Source organism: Rhinopithecus bieti, unplaced genomic scaffold, assembly GCF_001698545.2.
Source record: "Rhinopithecus bieti isolate Rb0 unplaced genomic scaffold, ASM169854v2 scaffold_35856, whole genome shotgun sequence".
Lineage (NCBI taxonomy): Eukaryota > Metazoa > Chordata > Mammalia > Primates > Cercopithecidae > Rhinopithecus > Rhinopithecus bieti.
Genome location: NW_016815820.1, coordinates 875,636 through 901,952, shown reverse-complemented (window position 1 = coordinate 901,952; position 26,317 = coordinate 875,636). Strand labels below are relative to the sequence as shown.

At 47.8% G+C, this 26,317-nt stretch overlaps 2 protein-coding genes across 3 annotated transcripts in view; one reads left to right on the top strand and one right to left on the bottom strand.

The window, feature by feature from the left end:
* Nucleotides 1-7,247, top strand: part of EME1 (essential meiotic structure-specific endonuclease 1) — an 8,639-nt gene extending 1,392 nt beyond the window's left edge. The window contains exons 2-9 of one of the 2 annotated variants that reach the window (XM_017853883.1): nt 1,012-1,339; nt 1,896-2,023; nt 4,425-4,511; nt 4,604-4,725; nt 4,932-5,049; nt 5,278-5,393; nt 6,136-6,325; nt 6,587-7,247. In XM_017853883.1, the coding sequence (XP_017709372.1) occupies nt 1,036-1,339; nt 1,896-2,023; nt 4,425-4,511; nt 4,604-4,725; nt 4,932-5,049; nt 5,278-5,393; nt 6,136-6,325; nt 6,587-6,763 (1,242 nt within the window). In that variant the 5' untranslated portion in view covers nt 1,012-1,035 and the 3' untranslated portion in view covers nt 6,764-7,247. Of the gene's footprint in view, nt 1-1,011; nt 1,814-1,895; nt 2,024-4,424; nt 4,512-4,603; nt 4,726-4,931; nt 5,050-5,277; nt 5,394-6,135; nt 6,326-6,586 lie in introns of both variants that reach the window. The other variant, XM_017853882.1, reaches the window with a different exon arrangement.
* On the bottom strand, nt 7,026-24,350 carry LRRC59 (leucine rich repeat containing 59). Its single transcript, XM_017853888.1, has 7 exons — nt 23,458-24,350; nt 21,201-21,260; nt 19,012-19,170; nt 18,671-18,775; nt 13,987-14,059; nt 10,878-11,051; nt 7,026-9,017 (listed from the first exon to the last, which is right to left on the bottom strand). The coding sequence occupies exons 1-7, from the start codon at nt 23,560-23,562 to the stop codon at nt 8,770-8,772; spliced, it is 924 nt and encodes a 307-aa protein (XP_017709377.1). The 5' UTR covers nt 23,563-24,350; the 3' UTR covers nt 7,026-8,769.
* Between the last annotated feature and the right edge of the window lie 1,967 nt (nt 24,351-26,317).

Sequence of the window (26,317 nt, the reverse complement as noted above, 5' to 3'; positions counted from 1 at the left end):
GAGCTGAGATCCGGCCACTGCACTCCAGCCTGGGCGACAGAGCGAGACTCCGTCTCAAAAAAAAAAAATAAATAAATAAATAAATAAATAAAGCAGGGTCTCACTCTGTCACCCCGGCTGGAGTGCAGTGGTACAATCACAGCTCATTGCAGCCTTGACCTTCCAGGCTCAAGCGATCCTCCCACCTCAGCCTCCTGAGTATCTGGGACTACAGGTGTGAGCTACCACACCCAGCTAATTTTTGTATTTTTTTGTAGAGACGAGTTCTCACTATGTTGCCCAGGCTGTTCTTGAACTCCTGGACTCAAGTGATCCTTCTGCTTTGGCCTCCCAAAGTGCTGGGATTATAGGCATGAGCTACCATGACCAGCCTATATCTCAATTTTTAAAAAGAACAGTTTTTGTCCAGGTGCGGTGGTTCATGCCTGTAATCTCAGCACTTTGGGAGGCCAAGGCGGGCAGATCACTTGAGGTCAGGAGTTCAAGACTAGCCTGGCCAGGATAATGAAAACCCGTCTCTACTAAAAATACAAAAATTAGCCAGGCGTGATGGTGGGTGCCTGTAATCCCAGCTAGGCTGAGGCAGGAGAATCGCTTGAACCTGGGAGTGAGGTTGCAATGAGCCAAGATTGTGCCACTGCACTCCAACCTGAGTGCCAGAGCGAGACTCCATCTCAAAAAAGAATAACTTTTGACATCTCCATTTCAAATGTGAAGATCAACAAGGGTGTGGAGGTGTTAAATCTTGTTACCACCTCCCCCCATTAAAATTTTGTAATGGTAACCCTACTTTGTTTATACCTCAACTTGACCTGGAAAGAATTTGAGGAGGATTCCTGTTAGATTACCAAGAGTTAGAGTTCCAGATTGAATGTGTTGGGACCATGTCATATTTCTCTGTTTCTGTATTCTCTGTATCTTATATTTATGTCATAAAGCCTGGCTATGGAACACAGCTGGTGGGCTGAATTGAATGCTCTAGTCTGTGTCTTATGTCTCTTTTCCTTTTAGGGAATTATTTGATAGCACATACTGATGGCTCTAAAGAAGTCATCACCCTCACGAGATTCTGATGATAGTGACTCTGAGGAGTTGCCAACATTTGCCTTTCTGAAGAAGGAACCATCTTCAACAAAGAGGAGACAGCCTGAGAGGGAGGAGAAGATTGTAGTGGTTGACATCTCAGATTCTGAAGCCTCCTGTCCTCCAACACCAGGGTTACTTTCACCACCTGTGTCAGACACAGCTGAAACTGTCACACAAACGCAGCCAGTCAGGTTGCTAAGCAGTGGAAGTGAAGATGAAGAAGAATTTATTCCTCTGGCTCAAAGGCTTACATGTAAGTTTCTGACCTACAAGCAACCGAGTCCTGAGGACTCTAGCTCCCCAATTAAAAGTGTTTTGGATCATCAAAATAATGAAGGTGTATCACGTGACTGGAAAAAGCAGCCCTTTCCAAAGATCCCTGAAGTTCCTCTCCATGACATCCCAGAGAGGAGTGCAGCAGATAACAAGGACCTGATCTTAGATCCATGCCGTCAGCTTCCAGCCTACCCCTCTACCTGCCCTGGCCAGAGCAGCAGCTTGGTAGTAACCAAAGCAAATTCTGACATCCTCCCACCACAGAAGAAAACCAAGCAGAGTCAGAAGGTCCAGGGAAGAGGCTCACAGGGATGCCGGCAGCAGAGACAAGCAAAGCAGAAGGAAAGCACCCTGAGACGACAGGAAAGAAAGAATGCAGCACTGGTTACCAGGATGAAAGCCTGGAGGCCAGAGGAATGCTTAAAACACATCATTGTGGTGCTGGATCCAGGTCCTCACATGTATCTTTGTCCTGTGCTGAGTTATCTGCTTTCTGGACCACCCACTGACAGTCCCTTTTCTATCTGTTGCAGTGCTTTTACAGATGGAAGGTGGGGGCCAGCTCCTGGGAGCACTGCAGTCCATGGAGTGCCGCTGTGTGATTGAGGCGCAGGCCGTGCCTTGCAGTGTCACTTGGAGGAGAAGGGCTGGGCCGTCTGAGGTAGGGGTTTTCTGGCTGACATTTCCTCCTTCTCCTCCCCTTGCAGTTACAGGATAAATATGCTTTTATTTTAAAGGATACTTAGCACTCAGGGCCCCAGCAGGAAGACGGATGGCACATTCAACTCAGGGTAATTGAAAGAAGATTGAATAAAGGGACTGTTTGCCAAGGCATGGGCAGGGTACGAGGAAACTACTAGTGACAGCATGGTACCTCACAGTAATAACAGCACAACTTACGGTTTTTCGACCTCAGAATTATTGACATTTTAGATTGGAGAATTCTTTGTTTTGGGAGCTGTCCTGTGATGTGCAAAATGTTTAGCAGCATTCCTGGCCGCTATCTACTAATGTACCCCTCTCAGTCATGACAATAAAAAATGTCTGCAGACATTGCCAGATATCATTTGTGGGGAAAAATCACCCCCAGTTGAGAACCATTGGCATAGCTGTTACCATCCCTATGCCTGAAGGGATGAGGGGAAGGAGTGGTTAACAGAATCCAGGAGAGAGAAATGGAGAGAGGACCACCTTGAGCGAAGCTATGAGCTGCCATAGAAGGGGACAGCAAACCCTAGGTGACCCCACTGGGAGGGAGCCAGGGGAAAAATACCCTGACTTCACTTTCCTCCTTCCCACTAGTCCTCTCCTCGGGTTCCCCGCTGGTGACACCCAGCTGGGAGCCAGAAGACATGTGGGCCCTGTGTTTTTTGTAGAGATCGTAGAGTGGAGCTTGTATATTTGGTAGAGACGTGGTTTTGCCATGTTACCCAGGCTGGTCTTGAACTCCTGAGCTCAAGCAATCTGCCTGCCTTGGCCTCTCAAAATGCTGCGATGACAGGTGTGAGCCACCTTGCCTGGCACTAAGATTCTTTATCTCACCAGAAGCATCTTGTATGAAAAAAGAAAAAAAAAAGTATTTTTTCCTCTCTTTGATTTCTTTTTTGCATCTGATAACTTTCTCAGTAACACAGGACAGTTCTCCACACTTTTCACTCTGCGGGTATTAGCAAGCCTTTATATTCATAGAGCAGCTTACCCTCTCAAGGCACTCCCACATTCTCTCTTGTGTTTCTGTCAGTCATCCTATAGGGTAGGACTTCTCCCCACATCACAGGTGGGGAAACTGGGGCCCAGAAAAGTTAACAGTCTTGTTGAGGATCACAACGGGAATGAGAACCCAGAGCTCCCCCAACCTATACTTTGCTGTAGTATAGGTCTTGCTTTGCTTATAGGGACCCAATCAGAAAACTTAAGTCCTGCTCCCCAATTACTCCTTAATACTGTACTGCTGGAGGACTGTTGGCCTTGAGGCATCCTTGACTTTGATTATGCCCTACCTGTGACAAACAGGAGGTGCTCTCATAAACTGAAGTTTCCCTTGTGATTCTTGTCTTTGTCACAAAAAAACCCACGTGTTTGTAAGGGCCACTCAGCTCACGGCATCTACCTTCAAAGCCAGAGTCATTTACTTGTACTAAATCCTTTGAAGGAGTTTTCCTTTCCTCCATTCCCCTATTCAAAATGTACAGAACAAATTGGCCCCAGCCCCTTTCAACTTGCTATGTTCCTTTCTCCTTTTTTTTTTTGAGACAGAGTTTCACCCTGCTGCCCAGGCTAGAGTGCAATGGCGTGGTCTCGGCTCACTGCAACCTCCAGCATCTGGGTTCAAGTGATTCTCCTGCCTCCGCCTCCCGAGTACCTGAGATTACAGGCATGCACCACCACGCCTAGCTAATTTTTTTGTATTTTTAGTAGAGACAGGGTTTCACCATGTTGGCCAAGCTGGTCTCAAACTCCTGACCTCAGGTGATCCGCCCACCTAGCCCTCCCAAAGTGCTGGGATTACAGGTGTGAACCACCATGGCTGGCCTGCTGTGTTCCTTTTTTTTTTTTTTAAGACGGAGCCTAGTTCTGTTGCCAGGTTGGAGTGCAGTAGTGTGATCTCGGCTCACTGCAACCTCCACCTCCCAATTTCAAGCAATTCTCCTGCCTCAGCCTCCCGAATAGCTGGGATTACAGGCATGTGCCACCACACCCAGCTAATTTTTGTATTTTTAGTAGAAATGGGGTTTCACCGTGTTGGCCAGGCTGGTCTCAAACTCCTGACCTCATGATCCGCCCACCTTGGCCTCCCAAAGTGCTGGGATTACAGGCGTGAGCCACCACGCCCGGCTGCTATGTTCTTATTCACTGTCTCTGAGATGCAGGGCACCAAGACTGAACAATTGAGGGCTGGGAGGGACAGCAACACTGTTTCTTGCCACATTGACTTCATTCCAGAGGGATAATGCATAAGGGATGGGAGTTAGTTTATTCACCCAGAAGACCTGGGCCACTCTCACAGGTGCTCATTACCTGCTGACCTCCTTCCCTGGGCTGTGTTCCGGGTACTTTGGCAGGACGGAGAGGACTGGGTGGAGGAGCCAACAGTCCTGGTGCTGCTCCGGGCAGAGGCATTTGTGTCCATGATCTGCAATGGAAAGCAGGTGGGCAGAGCCAGAGGGTGGGAGGACATGGAACAGAGGGCTGACTCTTACTAGGAAGCAAGTATTAATGCAGTTTCTGCCCCTTCATGCAGGGAAGCCTGGACAGCACTATAAAAGGGAAGGAAACGCTTCAGGGCTTTGTAACTGACATCACAGCAAGGACAGCAGGGAAAGCTCTGTCACTGGTGATTGTGGATCAGGAGAAATGCTTCAGGTTTGGATTTGCCCTGGTGATTTCATGTTAAAAGGGGCAGCTCTTGGGCCAAGAGGGGTGAGTTTATTCTTCGCAGATGGAGGTCACTCTGCAAGGTAGTCTGTCTCTAACAAGCCCGGGGGGATGCTCTGGTCCAGTCTTCTTCCGCATCTTCTGCCTGACTTCAGCCTGGAGCTGCTGTCCTTTGATTTCCTCCCCTGCACCAGCACTCACAATCCTCCAAGCAGAGGGAAACAGGGAACAAATAAACAGACCAAGGAGAAGCAACAGAAACAACCAGAGGCCAGCATAAGGTCCATGGTATCCAGGGTAGACGCTGAAGAGGTAAGAACGTCCTGTTGCCTGGATCAGGCTGGGTACTCACTGGTCACCTGAGACTTCCTGTTGATAGAGAATAAAATACCGGCTGCATACTGCTTTCTGCCTTGGCACTGAGAAAGAGAGAAGGTGCCAAACAGGGAGCCAAGAGGCTGGGGTGTGGCTTTAGTGGACAGTGACTTGCAGCTAGTCTCTCTCTATCCCTCCAGTCCATCGTTGCTTTTGGGTTTCTAGGCATTGGTGGATCTGCAGCTACACACAGAAGCCCAGGCTCAAATTGTGCAGGGCTGGAAAGAACTGGCCGACTTCACATGTGCATTCACAAAGGCTGTGGCTGAGACGCCCTTCAAGTGAGTAACCCTAGCAAGTCCAGCCTCCACGCTGGGCCTTGTCCTTTACCATGGCTCTTGCAGTCAAAGCAAATGTCCCTTTCCCCTCATCTCTGCAGTCAGCCCATTGTCTCTCAAGCTGGAGGCAGAAGGAGCTGACCTCATGCTGGGGATTCTTGGCAAGAGTCCTCAAGCCTAGCCCCTTTTCAAATATTCTCCTTTGGCTTATGTGTAAGTATGTGTTCTGCAGGCTGACATCATAGGCCAGGTTACCATAGGCCAAGTTACCAGGATTAATTACAGGTCAGATCACAATGTAATAAGCACTCGGAAAGCAAATTTTTAGCCTACTTAGTTCAAGGAGTGTTCATTGTCAGAATTTAAAATAAGTAAATGACCTCAGAGACAATCCAGTCCAAGTCTCTTATTTGATACTTGAGGAGACTGAGGCCTGAAGAGATTGACTTGTCTAAGGTCCTAGCAGTGAGAAGAACCAGAAATAGACTCCAGATTGCCAAATATCAAAAGAATCTGGTACCTTTTCTTTTCCTAAAATGGACTAGATGTAGTTTTTAAATGAATTAGCAACTGGCACTATACCTGGGAACAAAGTGAGCAAATTGTCAAAGGCACAAAAAGGCCAGATGTAACATGGTGCCCACCTCTTCCAACGTCAGTGGGTGGGTTTTTCAGTTCCAACTTGAGGGAACAGGTATAAGAGAGTAATGAGCAACTTAACAGCTCTCCAACTATGCTGTTGCAGGAAACTCCGAGATGAAACTACCTTCTCCTTCTGTGTGGAGAGTGACTGGGCTGGAGGGGTGAAGGTGGACCGTGCTGGCAGGGGTCTTGCACTGGTCTGGAGAAGACAAATTCAGCAGCTGAACCGAGTCAGCCTGGAAACGGCCAGTGCAGTTGTGGATGCCTATCCCTCCCCACAGCTCCTGGTACAGGTATGCCACTCCAGGGCTCAGGGGTCACTTCCCATTGCCTGCGAGTTCAATGAGCCTCCAGATTTCCATGGACAACTGTTGAGGGCCCACAAAGGCCTCACAGGTCAGCAGTGCAGGTCTGCTAAGATCAGAGTTGCTAATGCTGACCCAGGCAGGGAGGACAGGTTCTCATGCCCCAAGCCAAGCGTAGCACCCTCTATGCTCATGGAGAAGGGATCATTGTGGATGGTACCATATTAAGAGGTCATCTACCACTTCCAGGCTTATCGGCAGTGTTTTTCGGAGCAAGAACGCCAGAATTTGCTTGCAGACATACAGGTGCGCCGTGGGGAAGGTGTGACATCCACTTCTCGCCGCGTTGGACCAGAGCTATCCAGGCGTATCTACCTTCAGATGACCACTTTACAGCCACATCTCTCTTTAGATAGTGCTAACTGATTCTAGCCCTCGGGGATGGGATGTAAAGCTGGAAACTTCCACCTTCCCACCCTCAGAGCCTGACTGCAATGAAGAGACAAGCCTAGGTGAGGCCCAGTCTTTCCTGGGTCTTGTTATTTGTGAAGGTCTGCCTGTCAGCTGGGGCAGAGACTGAAATACTGCCACCCACCTTTGGCATTTAATGTTCCTCTCCTGGCAAAAAGTCACAAACCACCCCCACTCCTACCCAGCCAACCCTCAAAACACAAAGGAACAAAGACAGTCCACTCAGACACGTATTTAATAACTGTAGAAATCCAAAAGAATTAGCATCAAATCTTGAAGTCGTGAGTGAAGCTGTGGGTTGGCTTGACTGGGCTCAGCCACTGAGCTGCCTCAACCGGCCAAGGAACGGGATTATAATGACTATGCAGACTTCTATATTGTCTTCATCTCATTGTATGTATTATGTATTTAGTTTCAATAAAGCATTTGTACCAATGGCTCTGGAGCTTGGAGGAAGACTAAAGGAATGTGTAGTGATTCTGAGTAAGGTGTAGACCTACGCAGCAGAGCTATGGGGGAGAAGATTAACAAAGTCCTTTCTTCCAATATCAGGACAGTCATGAGTGGCAGTCCCATGCAAAAGGTCATTAGGGCTAAAAGGCCCTCTGTCTCTGAACTGTGACAGATTCTTGCTCCCTCCGGGGGAGCCAAGGAGCTTGCAACTGGGAGTTTGCAGTGAATGAGCACCATGACACAGTCATTTCTGATCCCTCTATCCAGCTGTTGTGAAAAGATGAAGCAAAGGAGGCAAGAAAATGCTTACTCTAGCAGACGAGAATGGACAGTGCGATCCTTGTTTGTGCTAGTCATTGGGTGATGCACCACTTTTCAGCTCCATGATGCTACCTGTTTCCCTTCATTTCCTGTTTCCATTCCCTTCAGTTATGGTCTAGAATCAAACAATTCTAAATCTCAGTGTCTTATGAAGCTGACACTTCAAAACCTGCAAAAGCAGGTTGCCTTTGAGGTATTTAGTCACACCAAATACAACTAGAGCTGTCATAGACAGTGTAGGTTTGCAGAGATCCACCTCCTTGCTTACTGGCAATTAGGGAATTAATGCTCTAAAATTGAGGCAAGGAGCCTGGACTGTTGCCATTTTATGGAAGCCACATAAGTTGGGCAGGACTCCACAGGAGCTGCCATGACGTGATGATAGCAAGAGATTTCTATCTCTGAGTCACAAAATCTGTCTACCATGAAAGATTCTATGCTTCGCCTGAGGAATGATCAATTCTGGTGTGAGTTCTAGTCTCTCAGGACATTATAAAGGAGGGAAAATGATGTAAAGGGAAGAAAGAATACCAGAGTGGGAATCCAGTTTTGCCTCAAACTAGCTGGGAGACTAGGCAAGTCACGGAAGACCTGTTTCTCTGTCTGCAAGTGTTATATTGGACTGGATGGTCATGAAGTCCCTTTCATAGCCAGAGATTTTGTGTGGCTGCTAAAATGCTTGTATCTCTGAGGTCCTGAAGAAAACAGGAATACCCCTACCCCCCAGTTTAGACTGGATTTACTGAGTGTGGTGTTTTAGTCCCCAAAAACTTCCTCCTGATCTGCCCTGATTCCCCAGGGAGGCATGAAAGAAAGGGTTTGTGGCATACAAAAGTATAAATGTAGTGACAGCTGACCATTTAGTAGAAACGAGCCTTGCCTTTACATAGCTTTGTATAACAACTAGAAAAGGCTATGTTTTCTCTCTCCCCACCCCCAAGCCTACTCCTTTAGGCATGCAGGTAACTGCTCCCCCCGCCGCCACCTCCCATTTCTCCTCATTCCACCAGGGAACCCTGACTAAGGAACGAAGAAGTCCTACAAAGAGGAGGTCTCATGTACCCAATCTGCAGCCATTTGATGATGGCAGGTAGGTCTGATGCGAAAAAGAGGTTGTGTCCAGCAGAACCCAATTCCATAGGAATCCAAACTCCAAGGCTGGGAGGCAGCAGGTGCTGGGGACAAGCTCACTGCTGAGAGTCGGTCTGGAGGACCCACTGGAGGATCTCATGGCGGCGTAGACCCTGGACTGCATTGTCATAGATGGTGTTCACGCTGGTGCAGAGGGGCTGCTGCTGTAGCTCTGTCACCCGACAAGCAACCAGCCCTCCCGCCACACCAAATAGCAGCAGCAGCAGCAGCAGCTTCAGCACAGCCCAGGAACGAGTGTGCTTCCGGGGTGGTGGCTTGCGGGGACGGGAGCCGGACTTAGATTCTGGAGGAACAGTAACAGTAGACAAAACAAGTTCAGTCAGAGGAGACCCACTCTACACCAATCTCTGCTAGTCTCCTCCGTACAGACCTACCTACATCCCTTACTCAAGCAAAAACTCTCCAGGCCCTGAAGACAAAAAATGTCTCCAGAGACCGAAACAGAAACACCTTTTCCCTTGGATCTCGAGGGGGTAGATTTGAAACTGGGACTCATTCTGCGTGTCTCATGTAGCTCACAGCCCTCAGGGTCCTAAGTTCTCCTTGGTAACATGGTGATCCACACCTCTTGGGATCGCAGAGGGAGGGGCTTATCAGGAGGCACCCAGCGCTGACAGAGTACTGTCCACTTGGGGAAACAGGGTCAGGATTTATCATTATTGTCATTATGATATAATGTGTATATAAAAAGAAAGCCCAAAAGGTAATACACCATATTGTAAGCAGTGATGATTGCTAGGAATGGGGGAGTACAGGTGGTTGCCATTTTCTGATATATGTATCTAGATAGATAGATATCTTTTCTCAATTCTTTGCAATGAATATATATTACATTTTTAATTAGAAAAAAATTGGTTTTGAGATTTTTAGAGAAAATTTTAAAAAACTTGACTGAGTATCCACAATGCCAGGAACTGCATGACCCTGCTTCCTCATTTAATCCTTATTACTACCCTGTATGATCTTCATTTTCAACAAGGAAATTAAAAACCAGTGAGATCAGAAGGGTGGAGGCCTGTGGTCCTGTGCTGCTCAAGACAAGGGTGAGTAGGGGTAGGGCCACAGGCCTCCACTCTCTGTACAGAGCTCCTTCCCTCACCTGCCTCTCCCTCAGGGGTCCCTTTTCACCCAGAGAGTATCTGATCCTCTGCAGCATATGGAGCCACGTCACTAACGAAATTCAACCAGACATATTCAGGTAAAACACAAAAATGTGTTTTCTATACAATATGCCTCCCTGAATGCAGGGAAAATGACACCTCTTGTGTTCAAGCAGAGAGGGGTCTCACTGTCGCCCAGGCTGGTCTTGAATGATCCTCCTGCTTCAGCCTCCCAAGTAGCTGGGACCACAGGTGTGTGCCACTACACTTGGCTAATTTTTAAATTTATGTAGAGACAGAGTCTCTCTATGTTGCCCAGGCTGGTCTCAAACTCCTGGGCTCAAGTGGTCTCACCTTAGCCTCCCAAAGCACTGGGATTAAAGGCCTGAGCCACAGAACCTGACTGTAAGGCACTTTTAAGAGTAAATTTGCTGGGCACAGTGGCTCACACCTGTAATCCCAGCACTTGGGGAGGCCGCCTGAGGTTGGGAGTTTGAGACCAGCCTGACCAACATGGAGAAACCCCATCGCTATTAAAAATACAAAATTAGCCGAGCGTGGTGGAGCATGCCTGTAATCCCAGCTACTTGGGAGGCTGAGGCAGGCGAATCTCTTGAACCTGGGAGGCGGAGGTTGCAGTGAGCCGAGATCATGCCATTGTACTCCAGCCTGGGAAACAAGAGTGAAACTCTGTCTCGAAAAATAAAAAGTAAACTTGACCATGTGTGATTTTTGCATATCTCAGTGATTTTAGAACCTCACCTCTAAAAGGTGAGACTCTGTTCCGGGAATGCTCCAAGACATATCTGACCAAAACACCCGCACAGAAGTATGTGGGCACTAGAGAAACAAGCAAGCTGGGCACTAGCTCCCTAGGAGAGCCCCCTGTTCCCTGGCACCAAACCTCTCATCCACTCCCAAGCTTTAGAGTGTAATGTATCTGACTAAGGTGTGCAGGTCTGCTCACCCAGTCATCTATGCCTGGAAACATGAGTGTGTCCACTGTACCCCTGCTGGAACCTTACAACAGGCAGAAAACTTACTTGGGGCCTGATTTGCTTCCTTCTTAGGTTTCTTCTCCTGCTCCCGCTTGGCTGCTTTAAGGGCATCATACTCCTTTCTCCGGCGCTCCTTCTCTTCCGCCTTCTCCCGCTTCCGCAGTTCCCGTTCCTGAGCTTCCTTAGCTCGCTGCTTGGCCTCACGCTTCTTCTCTGCCTCTACAACAAAACATACCAAAATTTCACTTTTCTCTCTCAAACACTCTAGCAGTTTGCTTTCCCAAGTGATTAAAAGTACAGATTCTGCCACCTTTACCCTGGTGCCATGGTTCACATAAGAAATATTCAAAGGAAACAGTCATCTTTCTGCTCTTGGAAGTAGCCCTCCCCAAAAGCAGCTGCTCTCAGGGTTTGCTGAATGGATTCTGATTATGAGGTTGCTATCCTCAAGCAGCAAAGAAATTAGGGTAAAATAACAAGAAGGACCTAAGAAAAGCGTGAGGGATAAGTGGTGCTCCTCTAGAATTAGGTACTGACTCAGAAGGCATAGCAACTGATAGCCTTCTAGAACTCAGCTATGAAGAGAAAAAACCATGGCAGTTTTCTATGGGACTCCCATCTTCCCAAGCTTCAGAAATGAATGTGGCATGGGGGGACAAGTGAGAAGAGAAAATGCGCACTCAAGTTTAGGGTTAGAAACAATGAGGCCAGGAACAGTAGCTCATGCCTATAACCCTAGCACTTTGGGAGGTGAAGCTGGGAGGATCACTTGAGGCCAGGAGTTCGAGACCAGCCTGGGCAACATAGCAAGACTGTCTCTACCCAAAAAAAAAAAGAAAAAATTAGCCGGGTGTGCTGCCGCAAGCCTGTAGTCCCGGCTACCTGGGAGGCTGAGGTGGGAGGACTGATTGAGCTCAGGAGGTAGAGGCTGCAGTGAACCCCGATCGTGCCACTGTACTCCAGCCTGGGTGACACAGTGAGACCATGCCTCAAAGAAAATAAAAGAAAAAAAGTAACAATGGCAATGTTGTTCTAAAAAAAGTGAACCTACCTTCTTACTATTGCACTGACTGCTTTCTTTTGTTTTGTTTTTTTTAAAAGGCTAGTCAAGTGAAGAAGTGGGAGTGGAGAAGGAAGAAAGAAATCTCTAACTGGTTGTGATCAATTAGTTGTAAACACCACTGCACTAGGACCAGCCTGCACTTGACTAGTCTTAAAAAACAAATAAGCCTAATAATTTGTCAGAGTAGCCTCTAGACTTGAACTCATGAATCTGAGAACTGAACACAGGAACACATTCAGATTTACTCAACAGTTCAAGCATGTTGACACACTTCCAAATTACAACCTCCAAATTATTGGGTTCTAAAAATGCATTTCCAAATTAGTTATTTGGAAGTCTGAAATACATTTTTCCAAAGCCAGAATGCCACAAATGATGGTTAAATGTCCTTTTAGGGCTTAAAAGCCTATGTTAGCCATAATGTAGCTGAATAGTACTACTGTAAATACTGTAGCTTTCCACTGCTTCTCCATGTAGAAACAAGCTCCAAGTTCCAGCTGGGCACCAGAATGCCAAGAACACACTCCACCCAGCCTCTAGGGAACACGGGCCACTGAGAGGTGAAGGCAGCAGGGCTCACAGTAAACATGGGCCTGCCTTGCCACAGTGGCCATGCGTAATAAGGGATGGCTGTAACTTGGCATGGTGCTCTCAAGGACTGCCTGTAATCACTACTGTACATATCCTTTCTTGAACCACAGGAGTCCTCCAGCGAGGGACTCAGAAATCAGCCAGCCAGTCACCTACTATGTGCCAGGGGTTATTCTAAGTGCTTGAGATGCAGCAATGGAGAAAACAGGCCACGTTCCAGTGGCTATATCATTTACTTTCTAGAGGAGACAATAAACAGGTGAACGTAAAGAGGACAGTGATCTGTGCCCTAAAGAAACTAGCAGAGGGGCACCTGTAGTCCCAGCTACTCAGGAGGCTGAGGCAGCAGAATGGCTTGAAGCCAGGAGGCAGAGGTTGCAGTGAGCCGAGATCGTGCCACCGCACTCCAGCATGGGCAACAGAGTGAGACTCCGTCTCAAAAAATAATTAAAAAAAAAAAAAGAAGAAACTAGCACAGGGTATGACAAAGTGAAAGTAGAATGGCTACTCTAGTCCGGTGGTTCTAAAAGGGTTACAGTTAACCTAAGGCAACATTTGAGCAGAGATGTGGGATTATGAAGCCAGCATGTAGAGACTAAGGAAAAAGGAAACCCAGCAAAGCCCCTGAACGAGACTGCAGTTGGTGTATTCAAGCTGAAATTAATGGCACAGTCTCATTCATGTGTGCAACAAGGCCGGTGGAGAGCAGGCAAGCAAGCTTGGGCCAAGGTGGGTTTTGCTGGCCTTGTCATTGAGTTTGGATTTCATTCTAAGTTCAGTGGGATGCCATTAGAGGGTTTTAAGCGAGTAGCAGCATCATTAATTATGTTTTAAAAAGATCTCCGAGGCGGAGCTTGCAGTGAGCTGAGATTCGGCCACTGCACTCCAGCCTGGGCGACAGAGCGAGACTCCGTCTCAACACACACACACACACACACACAAAAAAAGGATCTCCCGGACTGTTGTGAAGAGACTGAGTTTAAGGAGATGGCAGCATCATGGAGACATGCTGGAAGGCATTGTGGTGGTCCCAGAATGGTGCCTGGTTACAGAGATGGCACCGGAGCTGGAGAAACAGTCCCACATAGGACTTGCTGACAGACTGGATGTGGGAATTACAGAAGAAAAGGAGTCATTAACATCTTTCCTATTTCAGGCTTGAGTAACTACAGGGAAAGTGATTTCCTATTACAGGGAACACTAGGAGGGACTGAAGGGTCACCAGGAATCTCTTTTAGCCACACTTCATATGAGTGCCTATTAACCCTCCAAGCAGAGATGAACTATAAGCAGTTGACTGCCTCTAGAGCTCAGCAGAGAAGCCAGGACTGAAGAGAGATTCATCAGATAAAGATGATACCATCCACCACAATACTGTCCCCCCACCACCGAATTACTGCTCTTCATGACTATTCTACTGGATCCCAGCTGCTGAAGCATGAGAATCCACTGGCTGGGATGAGGACCTGAAAGACAACTACAAGAGGAACAGCCACCTACCACGTTCTACTTCCAGCCGCCGCTGCCTCTCCCGCTCCTGATCTGCCTGCACGGCTTTCATGTGCTGTAACACCTGCAAAGGGAAAGAGGAAAAGTAGTGCTCTTCACAGTCACGTTTGCTCAGGGAAGTCTCAAAACAGACTATTTTCAGGCTCCCAGATGATCATGACAGCAATGTAGAACTAAAAGAGTTAGGCTGAATGTGGTGGCTCATGCCTGTAACTCCAACTTTGGGAAGCCAAGGTGGAAGGACTGCTTGAGCCCAGGAGTTCAAGACAAGCCTCGGCAACATAATGAGACCCTGTCTCTACAGAAAAATGTAAAAAATTTGCCAGGCGCAGTGGCACATGCCTGTAGTCTTAGCTACTTAGGAGGCCAAGGAGAGAGGATCACTTGAACCCAGAAGGTCAAGGCTGCAGTGAGCTGTGGTCACGCCATGGCACTCCAGCCTAGGTGAAGAGTGAGAACCTATCTCAAAACAATCACCACCACCACCAAACTAATGGAGTTAATTGTATCTTTGCATCCTAAAATTACTGTGCCAACCTTAGCTGGAGAAGAGTGATATGAGCCCAGGTCATTAAAACTGCCAGAAAAAAGTGAAACACTTGAATCTGTAAAAAGTTCTGCCATTTACACTCACTCTCACAGGCATGATTCCATATGACCCTCAGCAACAACTTGGCAGCATTTCCTCCAACACGCCTTCCTGGCTGCCCCTCCTTTGGCTACCTTAAGTCCCCCTCCATCTACTCCTGTGGAATTCAACACAGGACATTGTAACCACTTGCTACCTATCTGGCTTGGTCATAAGATGGCAGATTCCTTAATGGAAGGAACTGCTGTCTGGTCTGTAGGTATCCCCCAGGGCATGCTTAGCACAGAGTTTAGCTAATGGCAGGCATTCAATACATACATGAGGAATGGCTGATTCCCATTTCAAAAGGAAGAAAACCAAGACTCATAGGGTGATTTGTCCACTGCTAATGGCCAGAAAGCAGCACAGCTAAGACCTGAGCACAGTCCCCTGCATTCCTAGGGCAGAGCTTGTCCCACACACTTTCACCACATGCACAGGAAAGCTCCGAGAGAAGCCTACGCACAGCACACTTGTACTCGGCACTCTGAGCTCCCCAGATCCCTATCAACTCGCTCACAGATGATCTCTAACCACATCATCGCATTGATTCTCGCTATGGTGCGTGGAGTAGGTAAAGACCTTTTCTGTTTGTATTTTTTTTAAGCTGGTATTCTTCGGCTGTAAGGGACAGAGTGTAAGCTTGGAGCCCAACGCAATCCTGACTACCCCTTATTGTATAACCTTGGCAAGTGACTTAACCTTTCTGAGCCAATTTTCTGATCTAGAAAACAGAGATAAGATATACCTCTATGAAGTGTTGTGAAGAATAAATAATATAACTTGTATTGGTTGCCTTGTATAATCTCTGGCATTATATGTGCTCAATAAGTACTGTTGCTTATTTTTTTTACCACGTAAGAAAAAAAGAAGAAAACCCAAACTATTAGCAAAAGGGTCTTGTTTTACTACTGCACTTAACAATTACATTTGAATATGCATGCCCATGAGACAGACATGTATATTCATATTTAATTCTTATTTCTAGAAAACTCCAGACACGCATACCTCCAGACAAGCACACACCCATCATAAGAAGTATTCAGGGCCGGGCGCGGTGGCTCAAGCCTGTAATCCCAGCACTTTGGGAGGCCGAGACGGGCGGATCACGAGGTCAGGAGATCGAGACCATCCTGGCGAACACGGTGAAACCCCGTCTCTACTAAAAAAATACAAAAAAACTAGCCGGGCGAGGTGGCAGGCGCCTGTAATCCCAGCCACTTGGGAGGCTGAGGCAGGAGAATGGCGTGAACCCGGGAGGCGGAGCTTGCAGTGAGCTGAGATCCAGCCACTGCACTCCAGCCTGGGCGACAGAGCGAGACTCCGTCTCAAAAAAAAAAAATAAATAAAAATAAAAAATAAAAATAAATAAATAAATAAATAAATAAAAAGAAGTATTCAGGAGCAGACCAGCAAAAGGATCTCCTTTCAAGAGCCTGGTTTGGGCCAGGCATGGTAGCTCACGCCTGTAATCCCAGCACTTTGGGAGGCCAAGGTGGGCAGATCACTGGAGCTCAGGAGTTCAAGACCAGCCTGACCGACATGGTGAAACTCCATCCCTACTAAAAAATACAAAAATTAGCTGGGCGTAGTGGTGTGTGCCTGTAATCCCAGCTACTCAGGAGGCTGAGGCAGGAGAATCTCTTGAACCTGGGAGGTGGAGGCTGCAGTGAGCCGAGATTGTGCCACTGCACTCCAGCCTGGACAACAGAGCAAGACTCTGTCTCAAAAAAGAAAGAAAAAAAAAAAGAAAAGAAAGAAATCAGGTCTGGACCCAGAGTTAGGGCTCAGGGCACTCAGGCAGTGGAGAAGTCATGGGTCCCGTTGCCTTGATGCAGGGAGTGTGGAAAGTGAGAGTCCAGGGTGTTGGCTGAGGAAGAGGAGTGAGGGGAGTGGATCACCTGAGGTCAGGAGTTCAAGACCAGTCTGACCAACATGGTGAAACCCATCTCTACTAAAAATGCAAAAATTAGCCAGAGGTGGTGGCATGCCTCTGTAATCCCAGCTACTCAGGAAGGTGAGGTGGGAGAACTGCTTGAACCTGGGAGGCGTAGATTGCAGTGAACTGAGAGCGTGCCACTGCCCTCTAGCTTGGGTGACAGAGCAAGACCCCGTCTCAAAACAACAACAACAAAAAAAAGTAATTACCTGAAAACACAGGCAATGCAGAAATGGGACAGATTCTCATAGTCTGGAGTCCATGAGCTCCTGGAGGGTAAATTTTTGTCTAGCTACCCTAGTTCATAGCATACAGTAAGCACTTGATGAATACACTGAACAAATCATTTTTAAAAGTTCCTTTAATATGTACCAAGCTGATTAAGACTAACCCATATACCCACCAGGGTTTAGGTCTTACCTGGACAGAGCTAGTAAGACCTAAACTAATTCCTGCAGACAGGCGACCTGATTCTGACTGGCCCAGGCCATTTCCCTACAAAGCCTAAAGGTGTGCTGCAGCTCTAGGACAGCTGTGCCAGGGACCATGGCTTTAGTTACCACATCCACTATGTTGCCTGGAGCTTTGGCTGAAAGACATATGCAAATACAAAAAAGGCCTTTGTATGCAATAAAAATTATTTTGTATGTCAAAACTGTGGAATATCATCAATTTCCTATGGTTCCACATATCATCTACTGAATGAATGGATGGATGGATGAATGAAAGGTATGTATATGCTAAGGGTTTCTTGTGTCAGAGAAATGAAAGTAATGCCGACTCCTCAGGGCTCTGAGGATTGTGAGATGGTGCATGGAAAGCATCCAGGACAAGGAAAGAGTAATCAATGGTAGCTACTGTCAGTTTTCAGAACAGACATCACTCCTACAGCACCCAGTTTTCAAAAGAGGATTTCACTGAGCACTTATACTGTTCTCATCTAAGGGAAAACTCTTGTCTTAGCTAATTGGCTGTGTTAACTTTGCACTTGATTTATTGTAATAAGTGATGATACAGATGATGAGATTATATAAGAAGCCCTGAGCTAATGATAAGAAGTATCTTACTCTCTTTCTCTCTACTTGAGACAGCAGAGACTCATCATTCACCCATGAAATCTAGTAATTAAAGTTAAGTCTTTTTTGTTCAACATGCACCTTAAACATAGCCAACTCAGTCATTTGGTACTCAGCTGAAGCAGCAGCAATGTTCCAAAGCTGGAGGGAAAAAGTGACTATAGTTGGAGTTATTAAGACAGGTATAATGCTGTTCTTAATAGGCAGGGTACGGCACCTTCCAGGCTACTGACCACAGACAATGGTTATCTTGCATGCTGCTTTCAGTTCCTCACTCCTATGTCAGATGACTCAACTGTAATCAAATACCAGGTCTGCCCAGGACGTGTCTGCTTACAGCTATAAACTTACAGCTGTAACATCTTTATCATCGCTTTTATTATCAACATTCCTACGACTGTGCCTCAGAAAGGCCATGGCCCCTAACCCCCTGGTACAGTTAAAACAACTGTCCACACAGTGTCATGTTACATCATGCAAACTCCTGGCTTCTTAAGAGAGGAAGTACTGCAGTAGAGAAGGCAGTCTTGTTCTGCAACTTGTGAAGTAAATGCAGGCCGGGCACGGTGGCTCATGCCTATAATCCCAGCACTTTGGAAGGCCAAAGTGGGCGGATCATTTGAGGTCAGGAGTTCGAGACCAGCCTGGCCAACATGGCGAAACCCCATCTCTACTAAAAAATACAAAAATTAACTGGGCATGGTAGCAGGTGTCTGTAATCTCAGCTACTCGGGAGGCTGAGGCAGGAGAATCGCTTGAACCTGGGAGGCAGAGTCTGCAGTGAACTGAGATTGTGCCACTACACTTCAACCTGGGCAACAGAGCAACTCTGTCTCAAAACAAATAAAAAACAAAAAAATAAAGTAAATGCAGAAACAAAGGTCTCTGCTTGACAGGCTCATAGTGGACATATTTCACTGGGACCTGAATGCTTAACTCCACACAAAGCTCCAGGTGCCCCAGGAGGGAAAAACAGGAGGAGGAGAAATCCCAGGGGAGTATATAAGGCGCCACTGGGAGCTTGCTGCTTACCTTGTTTGCACACTGCTTACACTGCTTCTCATCCAAGCAGTCACCTGCCACCTTGGCCAGGACAGGATCCAGGGGGTTATCCTTCAGGTCCAACCACTTCAGGCTCTAAAGAGATGGGCAATGGGCAAAGAGGCTTGTTAAGCCCAAGTTCACAAACATAGACCCTCAGGGTGGAACAAAATAAGCAGGAAGAATGCCCCTCTGTGTTCCACCTATAGGAAGCGCCATCTGAGGCAGGACAACAAGGGGGTATTTCTGTCAGTCTTTCTCAGGGCCATGCTCCAGAGTCCCTGAGTTCTTTGCCACACCTGGCCATGAAACACTGGTTCATGAATTGTTACCTTGAGCTGAGCAAAGCTGACAGGCAAGGTGACCAGCCTGTTGTTGAGGAGATCCAGGTGCTGGAGGTTGACCAGACGGCCGAAGTCTGCTGGCAGCTGCTGCAGCTTGTTCTTACTCAGGTCTAGCTTCACCAGGTGTGTGAGGCCACAGAAATCCGACTAGGATCCAAAGAGAAACTAAGCTAGGCTCGTCCAACACACAAGTCATGACAGCTTTAAATGTGGCCCAACACAAATTTGTAACCTTTCTTAAAACATTACGAGATTTTTTTTTCTTCTTTTTTCAGTTCATCAGTGTATTTTATGTGTAGCCCAAGATAACTCTTCTTCCAGTGTGGCCCAGGGAAGCCACAAGACTGGACACTCCTCATCTAAGCCTTGGGCTCACACACTTTGGTGTAACAGTCTGGAAGCCTTCAAGTCAGAGGTACCCCCTGTAAATATCCTGGTTCTACTGTTAGCAGCCATTCTTCCTCAAATGAAAATGCAGAGAACACCTGCCATTCCTGGTGATAATTACCAAGATGTGTATGGAAAAGGGCTTAGCACAAAGTAGGCACAAAACACTATTTCTTCATCCTCAGTTCTTGCTCCAGCCCACCCTCCACACTGCTCCTGGAGTGGTGTGGGACCCATTCTGTCCTTCCACAGCACCCTATGCTCACCATTCATAGGATCTGTCAAAACAGTGTGCTCATGCATTTTAAAAAGATCAGGCACTCCTGGAGTACTCAGTCTGATTCTTGTTATTTGCAGCACCTAGCACAGTACTTAACACAGATGCTCAACGGACATTCTGTGAATAACTAACTGAACGGGCTGGGGCCCATCCTATCCAAGTCCTGGCTCTTTCTCAACACAGGTCAAAACATCCCCCTGACATTAAACCTTTGCTAAGCACTCATCTGAAAGCGATGGTACAACTTCAGCTAATGAGGCGCTATTCATGCTCTCTAGGGACTTGGAAATGCCAGTGGATCTGCAGTGCAGAGTGAAATGGAAGTTGTCAGTACAGACAACAGAACAAGCTCAGATTGAAAAGTGCACTTGGCTGAATGACCATCTGGCAAAGTGTACAATAGGAGTGCGACTGCAAGGAATTGCTACCCTGCTTTTATTTTTATTTTTTTAGAGGTGGGGTCTTGCTATTTTGTCCAGGCTGGTCTCAAACTCCTGGGCTAAGTGATTCTCCCACCTCAGCCTCCTGAGTTACTGGGATTGTATGCATGAACCACAGCTCCCAACATATTCTTCTTTTATTCAACACAAAATACTTTCTGGAAGAAGTGGGATCTCAGATGCTTTTTGAATGTTAGAAACAGTTTTTGATGAGCTGTGGGAAGGTACTATGGACAATGAGCAAGGCCTAGGAGTATACTGAGAGGTGAGTGGACTAATGATCCAATGAGGACATTGCCAACTTCTGAACTTGATCCCTGAGCCACAGCCAGGGCCAAATAGGAAGTTACTCTGGAGTACAGCAAGAAGTGGCACAGCTAGAGTGATGGGTGAAGAGGCAACAATATCCCACTTAGGCCCGATGGTGCAGGAGCACTGCTGCGTCGGAGAGGCTGAGGGGCTGAATGAATCCACTGTCTACACAAGTGGAGCAGAAAGAGAATTAGCAGATGTTGTGCAAGAAAAATCAAAAGGATTTGATTATAGACTGAATATGCTGACCAAATTGAGCAAATCTAAAGTAATTCAAGTCCTTTGGGAGAATAATGATAAGGTAGTCCCATAAAATCACATTCTTTCTTGCTCCCCACCAAAAGATGCACAAGGAAGCTGTTCACAGCTTTCTCCCTGGAATGAAGAGCAACTTACAAAATGGTCTCCGCATCCTCTACCGCAGTAGGGAGGTCAACTATTTTTCAGAGGAATAAAATAATGTAGAAAAAAGATGGGCCCAGTAAGTTACTCAGCATCCTATTGAGTCTAGTTTTCTGTGGCTTTACTTTATCACTGTTCTGAAGAATGAGGCCTCCATCTCAGTTCCTTTCCCACTGAGACTAACCATCCCACTCCACTATGCCTCCCCTACACACTCAGATTTAGCTATAGCCTGCCTGTAGGCCTATCCTGAAAGTATGCCTTAATGACACCCTCCCGCCCCCCATCCACCCCCGAAACAGGAAGGAGATGCATCCGAGGCACCAGAAGGAGTCATGGCTGCATGCCAGTCTTACCGGTAGAGTAGTCAGTTTATTACAAGACAGATCCAGGATGGTGGCCTTTGGAAGAGCAGCCTAGGTAAAACAGGATGAGAAAAACCTGTCAGACCAACACCTGGAACAATTCAGTGACATCTGTTAATGAAGCATTTTCCAGAGAAAGTTCCCACGATTAGGAAAGGCCTTTTTCAAATGGCAGTAAAGAGGAACATTCCTGGGAATAAGAGGAAAAATGAGCCAGTCAACAACGATCTAAGGAAGAATGCAAACAGAAGGGATGTGGCTGTACAACATCCAAGAAGGGAAACCTTAGGCGAGGCACAGGGACTCACATCTGTAGTCTCATAGTCTCAGCTACTCAGAAAGCTGAGACAGGAGGATCGCTTGGGCCCAGGAGTTTGAGGCCGGCTGGGCAACACAGTGAGACCCCATCTCCAAAAAAAAAAAAAAACGGGAAGGAAGGAAAGCAAAATTTAGATTCTTAGACATTATTCCTAGCACTTTAAAAATAAATATTACCCAGCGTCCCTCTTATTAGGTTTCGGGGCAGGGACAGTGTCTAATAAAGCTTTGCAATTTCCATACTCCCCAGTTCAGGCCCTTCCTCAGAACAGGTACTCAATATCCGTACATGTTCCCTGAATCATGACTGATCGAGTAAGTAGCAGAGTGAATGACAGAGTTAAAAAACAAGGCCCTGTCCGGCACATTGGCTCACGCCTGTAATCCCAGCACTTTGGGAAGCCCAGGTGGGCAAATTACCTGAGGTCAGGAATTCAAGACCAGCCTGACCAACACGGAGAAATCCCGTCTCTACTAAAAATAGAAAATTACCCAGGCCTGGTGGCACATGCCTGTCATCCCAGCTACTCGGGAGGCTGAGGCAGGAGAATCGCTTGAACCCAGGAGGCGGAGGTTTCGGTGAGCCGAGATCGCGCCATTGCACTCCAGCCTGGGCAACAAGAGCGAAACTCCATCTCAAAAAAAAAGAAAAAAAAGCCCTCACAGCCCACTCTATTTTCCCATGGTGTCCAGGCTGGACAAGCTCAGCAAAACTTTCTCCCTAAGGTTAATGCTGGGCTGTTCAGATGCCTGGAGTACATGGTTTCAGAGAGCAGTCCTAGGGCATGGTGAAATAAGGCTGGCCATCTCTCTTCCTGGGGTAGTAAAGGAGGGATCCTCTGGCAAACTGCACTTGGTCACAAAGTCATAAAGTGAAGTTTGACCACCTAAAACAGTTTTAAATACTACAGTGGGAAAAACCACAATACCAGCTACGAGTATCAGTATTTGCACCTTCCAAGCATTTTCCATTACAATGGCATTTAACCTCGCATTAAGCGTATGAGATGGAAACTATTATCACCATTGTATAAATGAGGAGATCTAAGCATAAAGGCTAACTAGCTTGCCAAGGGCACTCAGCTATTAAGCAATGGAGCTGGGAGGGGCTGGAAACCCGGTTCTAACCAACGTCTAATACCCGTCCACTGTAGAAGAAAGACTGGGCCAGCGCCCAAGGCAAATGTAATTTATCAACGTAAGAAAGCAAAGTGTGGGTCACCCAAAGTGAGTCTAGTAGGGCGTTGGCGGGGGTGGGAGGGGGAACTGAGTGAGAAAAGCAGGGATGTGGGAACTAGTTCCACGTGGACAAAACTAGATGCCTAATCTTCCTGGAGCCGTATAAGCCTCAGTTTACAGGAGAAAGGTTGGGGGAGAGAGGGGCGAAGGGGACTCCCGCCAGTTTCAGAGGAATTGGGATGAGACTTTACCAGCCAAGCTGGGAGGAGACTTTAGTTTCTTCGAGGTAGGCTGCCTCAGGGCTCGGGCAGCCAGCTGGAATTGCCAGCTTCCTAGAAGAGCCAGGTTCTGGGCCACACCCAGGTCTACTAGGAGGCCTACTCCCCCGGAACGAGTCACTCATTCATTCTCGAATACATCCAGTAACTGCTCCGTGGGCTCCCACTCTGGGTCGGGCATGGAGCTGGGCGCTGTGAAAGTCCCCCAAAGGTGGCAGATTCGTTTCTCGGCCTGTAAAAAGTCTAGGGCCAGAGAAGCAGATCTTCCCTATGCTCTGGAACTGCGCCAAAGTGACACATGTACATCCCGGGAAGAACCTTGGGCTGGACGCGGCCTCCCTGGGGACTCAGTCCCACCACCCCGCTTTTTTTTTTTTAAAGAAAAGGAACTGATGCTTGGGAAAGTAGGTGGCCCACACAGGCGCCAGCGCCCGGCGAAGGTGGGCGCCTGGGTCTCGCGGGACGATACTGACCAGCTCCTTCACCGGGACTTCATTTAAGTCGCTGAGGCTCAGGTCCAGTTCGTTGCCGTCCAGCTTGTCACGGAGGTTCCCGCCCTTGCTACCGGCCTTGGTCATGGTAACGCCGGCTGAGCGGGCCCCGGCTCGGGGGTTCCGACTGGCAGGTGAAAGGAGCTGAAATGCCGCTTGTCAGTTCAGCGGTCCCCCACCAAAACGACCACGCCTGAGCCCTCCGTCGCCGCCGGTGCGAGATCGCCTCCGCCCGTCCGCCTGCCGGCCGCACTCCGAGCCCCGCGCCTAGCTCCCACCGGTGCCGCGACGACGACCACTTCCGTGTCCACGTCACCTTCCGCGACCACTGAGATGGGCTGGGCCAGAGCGGCCCGAGAGTGTGCGGGCACGCCCCCTGGTGCCCAGAGTGATACACTGCACTTCGCAGCCGCCGGAGGGGTGGGGTTGGAGGCTCCGAGCCCGGTTCACCGGTGGCCCGCGGGCATTATTGCTGGCAGTGCCAAGAGGCAAAAGGGCACGGACTGGACGCCAGAAGACTGGGTTGACATCCAATACTGACCTCATCAGATCACCCCAATCCCCCTGATTAGGAGCAGAAGCTGGGTGTCCTCTACAACTGCTCCCTGTCCTCTACTTAACACCGAATAACCATCATCGGGAAAACTCGACTGCCTGAATTTCTCCTGTCCTCCCCACTCACTGCCTCAGTGCTTGTCTCTGTCCTTCCATCCACTTTCACCCCTCTCCCCGCTGATCTTTCTAAAAATCTGACCAAGTCTCTCCCCTGCGTAAAACCCTTCAAACTTGCAGCTACCTCTAGGATACGGACCACTTTCCTTTCGAGGCTGGGTCCTGCCTGCTTCCGCACCTTCCAAACACGCTCCGGTCCCTGCCTGGCCTAGATGCTGTGTAGATTTCCGGGAGGTGGCTCCCACGTCTGGCCCTCCCCTGCGATGGCCCTGCCTCCCCCCACTCACCTCTGTCTAGTTAATTCCTCAGTCCTTCAGGAAATCTCCCCTGAACACTGTGAACGTCAGACTGAGTTAGTCCCCCCCACCCACTTACGGTCCCGTGTGCTACTTTATCATCAAGAAACGGTAGAGCTTGATGGCCAAGTGGGACCTCTGGCACTAATACCCATCCACTGGGTATTCATCCTGGCTCTGCCACTTGTTACTTATAAAACCGCAGACAATCACCAGGCTTCAGTCCTATCTATGAATCAATCTATGAGACATGTACCTAACAGAGGTTGGGGAGAACTGAAGGGGTAAAACACACCAAGAGCTTACAGCAGTCACTGGCACTTAGTAAGTACCCAATAAATATTAGCTACAATTCATGATCCATCTTGTGTTATACTTATCTTTATGTGTCTGTCCTTCCTTCTGGACTGTGAGGACAGGGATTTTTGTCTTAATCATCTTCGTATGCCCAGAGTCAGCCTGTCTGATGTAGGATAGCTGCTAAATCAGATGTCTGTGGAATAAATGAATAGATGGATGAATGAACGAAGGAATGAATGAACCACTTTACCCACTCCAAACCTCAGTTTACTCATTTTGAAATGGGGATATTAAAGCTTATCTCAGAGGGGCCGAGCAGGGTAGCTCACACCTGTAATCCCAATACTTGGGAGGTCAAGGTGAGAGGATTATTTGAGGCTAGGAGTTCAAAACCAGTCTGAGCAACACAGCAAGACTCCGTCTCTACAAAAAATAAAAAAGCTTGTCTCAGAGGGGAACCAGGAAGACCAAATAAAGTAAGCGCAATTGTTATGGGGAGGGTCCTTGTTCTTAGAACTCCCAAGATGGTGGCAGGCCGCTTCCAAGATGGTGGCAAGCCTCTTGTTCTCTGACCTGGGGTTCTTGGCCTCCCAGATTCCAAGGAATGGAATCTTAGGCTATGCAGTGAGTGTTATAGCTCTATTCAGCTCAATTAGGACAAACCCAGGCACTTAGCCATGCAGAAACAATGGCAAGCCTTAGCCTGATCGGGAGCAGCAATGGGTGCCTAGCTGGATCAGGAGCACAGCAGACACCCTGCCAGATCCAGAGGCGTGGAAGTCAGTGGTGGGTCTGCGACAGCAGCAAACAGCAGTGGTGGACAGTAAGCAAAAGCTCAGCTCAAGCCATAACACGGACCAGAAAAGTGTGCAGTTGCAAGATTTAATAGAGTGAAAACAGAGCTCCCATAAAATGGGAGGGGACCCAAAGGGGGTTGCCATTGCTGACTCGAATGCCTGGGTTTATATCCCCATCATTGTCCCTCCTCCTGTGCTCTCAGGCGATAGGTGATTGACTATTTCTTTACCTCCTGTTTTTGCTTAATTAACATTTTAGTGAGCTCTCTTTACTACCTGATTGATCGGGTGCGAGCTAAATTGCAGGCCCCGTGTTTAAAGATGAATGCAGTCACCTTCCCAGCTAGGCTTAGGGATTCTTAGTTGGCTTAGGAAATCCAGCTGGTCCTGTCTCTCAGTACCCCCTCACAACAGGAAAACCCAAGTGCTGTTGGGGAGGTTGGCTGACGACTGCTCTGCTTCCTGCTGAATTGAGGCATAGTAGGGGTCATGCAGTTGAGATTTCCTCGGGAGGGGTGCCTTCGATGTCACCAACATCAGAGCATGGACTAGCAGGCCGGTCCAGGGGTCCGCAGTAGATCTCAGCCATGGACTGCATTGGAGGCTCCATTTGAAGAACCATTTGTAGTTTTACAGCTTCGATTCTGGAAAAAACAAACTTAACAAGGAGGTTAAAGATACAGGGATTGAAATGAACGGCCTGTAGTGTAAGGGATTATTTCTTTGGCACACTTCACAGGCCCTGACAATCTGCTTGATAGTTTTAAAAGGTCTGGA

Bases quoted from the DNA above. Each gene is read 5' to 3' on its own strand.
- LRRC59 (XM_017853888.1), bottom strand. From the start codon at position 23,562: ATGACCAAGGCCGGTAGCAAGGGCGGGAACCTCCGTGACAAGCTGGAC. The intron at 18,776-19,011 runs GTAACAATTCAT...CCATCTCTTTAG, and splicing joins TCAGCTTTGCTCAGCTCAAG to AGCCTGAAGTGGTTGGACCT. The intron at 11,052-13,986 runs GTAGGTGGCTGT...GTTTTGTTGTAG, and splicing joins GCGGCTGGAAGTAGAACGTG to AGGCAGAGAAGAAGCGTGAG.